Raw genomic sequence first — 8,197 nt, forward strand, 5'->3', positions numbered from 1 at the left:
AATCATTAGACATATCCCCACCTTTTTAAAACAAGCAAATGCTGCAGCTGGAAGAGACACTGGAGCACCATGAGCTGAAACCCCAGTAGTACACTAACAACATGTAATTTTCCCCCCTCAGACCCAGATAGTGAAGTGCTTCGGTTCTCCATATCTTATTGGAACTTTACTGAGTGTGAACTGTCTGAAGTTCAACCAAGAATTGTTGCTAGTTTTATAAGCAACTGGATGATGCAGCAGAAAAGGAACATGGTCCCATTTTTCAGAAGGTTTGTCCACACTGAAAACATTTCCCAGTTAAGAGGCATCTGCAGTGCTATGGAATTACTTGGAAATTTCTCTCCAATGAAATAATTCTTTGTACCTTTATAGTCTCTAGATAGAATTACCATGGCACATTTCACACACAACTAGCCTTAGAGATGCTCCAAAATGTGGGAGTTTACTTCTTTAGTAGAGCTTACTAGAAAAGAGCAGATTTCAGCAGTACTTTACAAACAGGAATTTTTCAGTAACTTCTAAGAATTCAAGGTATTAATTTAAATCTTCAAAACCCTCCAGGGTCAGTGATAGCCCCAAGAAAGGGGCTCTTTCCCAAATACTACAATGGTAGCCATGGTCAGCCAAAAACTCTTAACTTGTGAGTCCCTATTATTTAAAAAAAAAAAGTCTCTACTGCAGCATGGGCCTTTAACTCTACAAATGATTTTCCCCATTTTCTCTGACAGTCCAATTACATTATGTACTCAGACATAATACAATCTTGCTTACTCATATAGGAGTTTAGGCAATATATCTTTAAGAATAGCCATCTTAGAATGTACACTCCTTAATGCATGTGCTAAGTTTGAAAGATGTCCTTTTTTGGCTGTACCTTAAACACACTTTGACTCTAAGTTGGTATATGGTAAATGCATTAGTAGGCTTATATCAAGTAAACATAAACATAATATGTATCTATTTAAATAAATATGAATACATATAAATTCACTTGGTTTTTTTCCAGCAATAGGATACAATCCTGGACTCCTTCAAACGTGAAAATTCTAGCTAAACATTTTAGTATGCTTATTCATTTTAACTAGCAATAAAGTATTAAAAAAGAGGCATCTATTTAACACTACATATTGTTTTACTGTGTTCAGATCATAAAAGAAATGTCACTGTTCAGACGTATGTTTATCTATAGCTTAACATGACATTCTTAAAACACTTTTATTAACGTAATATTTTTTCAGAGAAATGGGAAAGAAGCACCAAAGAGCCAATCTTATAAATAGGACTTACTTGGATGAAGAATGGTTTGCCATATTGGCCCATCAGACACAAGACCCCTACACAACATTTCAAAACTCATTTTATTTTTTTGCTCATTTTTTCAGAGAAGCAAAGCAAGCTTATTATTAAAGCTAAACTATATATTTTACTTGTAAGTGCAGATTTGCAGTAGATCAAATATTAAAGCCAGACAAAAAACACAGTTCTGAATCTTGTTTGATGCTGCTGCAGAGGTTGACCTTAAAAATCTTTAAAAGAACACAATGTAAAGGAAAAGACCATAATTTTGTTTTTTGGACCACGTGATGCCCAAAGAACTTTAGCAATGTCAGTAAGTATTCCAGAAATGGAAGTTTAGTCACCTGCAATGACCAAAATATTTTACATTGCTTGTTATGTCTATTTACACCTACACCATCTGAATCACAACATTTCTGAAAAATGTTTCAATTAGCAGATTGCTTTGTCAAGTCCAGAATAATACAAACATACTAAAGGATGACATTCATAAAAGCTTTACTCATCTTTTCAAAAAAGGAAGTACCGTATGCTGTGCTTTTTAGAATTTTCTAGTTACAAAAAAATATATAAAACTAAAGTGCAACTGATGTGAGCAAAAATATGTTGTTGCCAGGCAACAAGTAGAAAGCACTTTGCACTCCTGGCAAAAATCTGGATGAATGAAACAAGACACAAGAATTCTTTCTAGAAAGGTAAGAAGAAACTGACTACTTTAATGATATGAATCATTATTATTGTATACTTCAAGCATAAACACATGGCAGGCTCATGCTGTATAATTACTCAAATGATAAGGGAGGACCATATGTGTAAGGGTATCTTTATAGCAAGAAAATTCTGAGTCTATGTAATCTTGCTTGTGTTTTTTCTTGGGATCTCATCCAAAGCCACTGAAGTCAATAGGATCCTTTAGATCAGCTTTCATACAGGCCATTTCTACCAGGAAGAAAACAGTAAGACAAAAACATCACCTCATTAAATAATGGTCAAATAAGATCACTGACTTATTGTGGAGTTATATGAATTGCTAAATTAAAATAAAATCTTGTGGTTTAGATTTCCAAACCCACAGTCCTGCTGAGGGTGAATAATCTTTACTCAGCTGTGGTATAATTGAATGGAATTACATCCAAAAGCATTACACAAGAGTAAATGCCAGAGCATCCATAACATGTAGGTGGCATGGAGGTATTATACAGTCTAAAAGAGGAAAACTGTCCACTTAAGCCAAGGTTTATCTTGGCTTATCTTTATCATCTATTCTGAAATTGGCAGGCCATTAACTAGCAAAACTCATGAAGATAAATGAAACAGGAGCATCAAGAAAAACTAGGAAGTACATTGCTTTAAAAGCACTTAATATGAATGTGTATCATGAACATATTTAAACAGAAACAGTAACACTGAAAAATTATGGGAACTCCTGTTTTTATTTACAATGGCTTCTAATTCTCTCTCTAGTCAATAAATCACTGTTTTTAGCTCAAAATTACCAGTGCTGCAGATAATAAGCAGATTGGAAATCCATACATTTACATTTAATTCTGCAAAGCCACTCATGCAACTCTAGCAAGAAAAAGGTCCAAGCTGATGTTAATTAACTCATTAAGGGAAGAATTCATTTGCACTTAATATCTTTGTGACAAAAAAGAGCAGTAATTACTGATATTAAAATGACATAATCAGTTATATATAGTAAATATGATTAGATGCTTTAATAGGTGATCATAAAATCCTTTTAGCATCATGTCTTAGGAAACAGTGATAACAATAGAAGTACTGTCACCCACAACTAATTAGACTCCTCAATCCTAGAAGTATGGAGATTTGTTAATTAAATTATAAGCAATAATTATATTAAAAGAACCCTATGAATGGCTTTCATCTACTGAAACCTAAATTAAAGTTTAGTCTGTAAATGTGATTGACATCCTAACTGTCACGTTGAATTTTTCCAATGATCATGACAAACAGTATGCTTAATAGACTATAGCATAAACTATAGAAAGAAAATATCCCAAGACATCTTATTTAACCCAATACAAAACAAGGTTGCTCGCTGCTTTTGTTCAAAATAAGCTATGGCAACCCCAGCAGGTAAAGGAACCTATACCCTGTTCACTGTATCCATCAAACGACCTCTAGTTAAAACACAGCTTTTGTTCTCAATCAGTATAACCTAAAGCACTGTGTATTTTGGAGACTTATTCTCTTTCTGTTGAAAAAAATATAGCCATAGAGGTAAATAAATATTACAATTTTGGAAGATATTTACTGCCATGATTCAAGATGAATCAGTCTGCAGCCTGGAGTTCATGTTCACTTGAATATTAACTGTGTCTTCAATTAATCAGCACTGAAATCAGCAGCACTGAAAACACTACATTCACCTTCAGAAAAGCTACCTGTAATGATTTACTAGCGCATAACAAAATAAAAATAGTTCTCAGGATGGTAAAACTTTTCATTTAGTGGCTAACAGCAACCAGTTATTTATTACTCAATCAAGGCTGACTGGCAGGTACAATTTTCTCTTTGGATAACAGCATTAGAGTATAAAATGAACCACTCAGCAAATAATTCTGCTCAGTATGTGGAAATGCATAAACAACAGGATTGATTCACAAACTCAATGAAAATTTCCATTATTCAGAATTCTTTTGTTCTGCAGTCAAAGTGTGCCAAAAGAAGAGAAAAAGAGACTATAAAATAAGGGTTGAAATGGGTCAAAACGAGACACAGCAGTGACATGATACCCATTTTTAATTAGACTATTTAATGAGACATCAAACTGTTTTCGTTCTAGGAAAAAGCACTTCAGCAAGGCATGAAATCTTTGCAGCTTAGAAGACAACAAAGGGATTCCACTCTCTTACAAGGAAGTTTCAGCACATGAGCACAGCCAGTATGGTGTAAAATTGTGTCATATGAATTTTAATATAACACGAATATTAAAGATTCACAAAGAACAAAAGCAGCATAGTCCTATTCCATACTACACAAGTAACCTATTATAATCCTAACAGCATACCACACTGCAATCAAATTTATTTCAACAAAGGGTCACCCAGGTCAAATGTAACAGCTGCAAAGATGAGATATTTCCTTTATGTAGTATTAGGGAAATACAAAATAGCAATCAGTGTGGTAATGTGAGCAAGTTGAAGAAACAGACATATTTAGGTCATTGAGAACCTTGATTTTTTTTTTTTTTTTTAAGATATTTTAATTACTAGTATTATCCTCACTAGCTACAGCTTCCAAGTTTTAAGGACCTCAGATACTTGTGAATGCTATGCACTTAAGTCATTTTCCTGCATAGATATTAATAAACCATATTTCTTGAGGCTGCTGGGCATCCTGGAAATATTATATGCATACATTTAAAAAAAAAGCATTTTTAATCAACATAAGGAGATAGTCTGGGTGGTTAAACTAGTTAGGTGACTCTCTCCTATATCCCACTGCTTTTGCAGCAGCTGCAATTATTTTCCCAATGGTCGTGGTTGACAGATTTTGACAAAAAACAGAATTGCTAGTAAGGTCTCCCTCTGAGGTAGTATTGTTGTCTCTCATTCCGCCTCAAAAGGAGCTACTTTTACCAGCAGCATAAAGAAACAGTATGTACAATGGAGTCAATTTGAAAATTGTTTGATAGTAAGAAAGTACACAAAAGCCCATTTGAGACATAAGCTCACTTTACTACAGGGCTCAGTAGTTGCAAAGAAATAAGGCAAAATAAAAAGCTACGATGATCACTGTAATACATAGCTATATTTGTGAAACAGAAAGTCACTATAAATTCTGGTATTAGATGTGGTCATTTATTTTGATAGCAATATATGCCTTCTTTATGAACTCTTGTAATCATTTTATTATGAAATAGTTTACTGATGGCTAAAGAGCTCATAGTACTGACTGCCAAGGAATGATATGCCTCCTAATTCCTTGCAAAAAGAGTTGAATTGCCCAGTGAAATTATCACATTTAAAAGGATGTTGGTATGAGAACATTCATAGGAGAGAGCGAGGCTTCCTGTATTAAAATACATTTCAAATGTAAGAATTAGCTTAATGGACTAATACAATAAAGGACATTAAATAATAAAGCAAAATATACTTTTAATATAGTAATGACATGTTTTGTAACAAAGCACTCATCAAGACAAACTTTTCTGTGAAGTGTGCAATTAATGAGGAACGTAAGAGAAGGCTAGGGTTACTAGAGACTAAATACTCCACCAGAAAGTTTGCTCCTAACCTAAAATTAAATAAGTATCTTGTTTCTCAAATCAAAAGAGTGGCATTTCTCTTTTGCATTACACCCTACTTCACCCACCTAAACATCTAACTGTCCCTCCATAAGTTGCATTATATTATAGTACCCTTAGTTTGATTCCCATCCATGCCTCACTCAGCCATAAAGCAAGACTAAATAGAGCAAAAGCACTGGTTTAATCTCTCTAATGGGTTGGCTACCCGTCTAGAAGGTAGTGGGCTCTAAGCAGGTTTGGTATTAAAACAAGCATTAGTGACCTGGGCTCTGCCAGATCTGAGTTATAGGAGACAACATTCTGTGGATATTTTTATACAAATTTAAATGCATATCTTTTGTAAGGGGAAGAAACTATTATAAGAAACATGGAACATGGCATATAATATTATTTGCTTGATTTAGAAGCACCTAAGCAAGAGTTTCCAGCATCTAACCGGTGGAATCAAGTTATGGAACAGGTTTACAAATGGAATTATTGAAACAAAAAAACCCTTTAAGATGAATCTAGGTATGTGTATGTAAGAGCTTACATGATGAGGTAACAGCAATAGGAAGGGTGTATCCCCTTACACTGTTTTTTGAGTGAGGAGAAAAATTAAAATTAGCAAACATTTATTTCATCCTTTAAGACCGATTTACACATTTACAAGAGGATGGAGCTCTTGTATTCCATAAAAAAAGTTTAAATACAAGATAGGATAATCAGACTTCATCTTGTTAACTTGAAAATATACCATGTTTTCCCCACATGCAACATGCACCTTCTCCCCCAAAATTGGGGTGTTTGTATTATGCAGAGATGGCGATTTTCTAACTAGGACAGAAACACCCTGCTTTGATTTTTGCTCCTTAATTCAGCAAGTGTTGCATTACTATTCACGAAGCAGAGGGAAGCAATTGCCTGAATGGCTCATTGGTCTTCACTCCTGAGGGGCTTGATGTTCTACTAGTTAAGCTAACCTTTCTGAAGGCAATTTTGCTTCCTGTGACTGCTCCTGGTCTCTCTCCTCCTATTTCACAACCTTGGAGATGCTTGTTTTTTTGTTTCCAAAAATCATAGATCCATCCATGGATACCTTAGAATCAAAGAAAGTTAGGCTTGGAAGGGACCTCAGGAGGTCATTCAGCTTAACCCCCTGCTCAAAGCAGGACCATCCCCAACTACATCATCACAGCCAAGGCTTTGTCCAGCCAGGTCTTAAAAACCTCTAAGGATAACCTCACAATCCCTCTGAGTAACCTGTTCCAGTGCTTTACTACCCTCCCAGTGAAAAACAGCTTCAGCAGCAGCTAGAGTTTCAGCTCTAGTTAAGCAGGAAAGAGAGGATGAGGCAGCTGACAATTGAAAGATCTGTCCCTGCTGTACATAGCCATAACACAAGGAGAGAGAGGGGAGGGAATGTTTTCTTCACTCTGACTTTTAAAAACAGAGCGGATTATAATCAGAAGCACATTACATATAACAACCTATGGCATTTATACTTAACAAAAAACAAACCCAGAAGGGTTCATGTTTTGCTTCATCAAAAACAAAATTCACAAACTAACAAAATAGGGTCCTTTACAGAATTAGGGCACTGCAAGACACCAATGCTCTCGGAACAAGCAGGCGCACGCCCACACAGTATGAAGTGTGGTGATGGATTTTTTTTTTAATTTATTCATTTATTTATTTTTCCTAGAGACTCTTTTTTTCCCTCTGTATTTGGTGTTTGTTTCCTTGCAGCTGCTTCCATAGCTAAGCCTATACTACCACCTGCCTGAGGCTGTGCAGGCTGAACCACCGCACTCCTCCTCCCCCTGTCACAACACCCGTGGCAGGGATTGTCTAGCCTTTCTTCCTGGAGCGGCACAGCAGCCCTGGAGACGTCCCTTCCTCCCGGGGCCATGGTGGGCATCTGAGAGCTCCCCTCTCCTCTCCTCACCTCACCCCCCTGCCCAGATGCTCTCATGTCAGGAAGAGGCTGTCCCCACCCGGCAGGGACCGGGATGCGCTCTCCAGGTCCATCTCGCCAGGAGTAAACACTGCCAGGTTTGCCTGCCTGGCAAGTCAGAAGAGGAGGGCGGCCCCCAGGACCAGGCTGCGGCCCGAGAGGGGGGGCCGCCAGGTCCCGGTGCCAGAGAGGTGCTGGCGGGAAGGCATCGCACCCCAGGGGCCCTGCCAAGTGCCGGCTAGGGCTGCACCTGCTCGCACTTTGCAAACTTTGGCGCCCCAGGACCCGGCTGCCCCCCGCTTCCCCGCACCAGGCAGCTCCGCCGCCCCCTCCCCTCGCCCGCAGGCGGCTGCACACCAGCCCCCGGCACAAGCAGGGGGAGGGAGCGGGGGGTCCTGCCCGTCTCCTTCCTGCAGAAACCAAGTCCCCCCTTCCCCTTGCACACCCCGGAGGGGAGGGGATATATTACACTGCCAGTGCCCCCCCGCCACCAGCACACGGCGCAGCCGGGCGGGCCCGGGGATGGGGGGCGCAAGCAGCGCACTCACCCCCAGCTTCCTGCTGCGGATCTTCACGTAGCCCTGCTTGACGATGTCGTTGAAGTTGGAGGCCATGGCCACGGCCGCCGGCTCCCCGCGCCGCCCGCCTTGTCCTGCGGGCGGGCGCCGCTCCCGGGGGAGCCCCGCGCA

General features: G+C 38.8%; 1 protein-coding gene across 1 annotated transcript in view; it reads right to left on the reverse strand.

Moving 5' to 3' along the window:
• Positions 1-8,177, reverse strand: part of DOK6 (docking protein 6) — a 473,746-nt gene extending 465,569 nt beyond the window's left edge. Inside the window, exon 1 of the mRNA XM_019545244.1 lies at positions 8,057-8,177. Coding sequence (XP_019400789.1) covers positions 8,057-8,122 — 66 coding nt within the window. The 5' untranslated portion in view covers positions 8,123-8,177. The remainder of the gene's footprint in view (positions 1-8,056) is intronic.
• Between the last annotated feature and the right edge of the window lie 20 nt (positions 8,178-8,197).

Source organism: Crocodylus porosus, unplaced genomic scaffold, assembly GCF_001723895.1.
Source record: "Crocodylus porosus isolate Cpor-Errol unplaced genomic scaffold, CroPor_comp1, whole genome shotgun sequence".
Classification (NCBI taxonomy): domain Eukaryota; kingdom Metazoa; phylum Chordata; order Crocodylia; family Crocodylidae; genus Crocodylus; species Crocodylus porosus.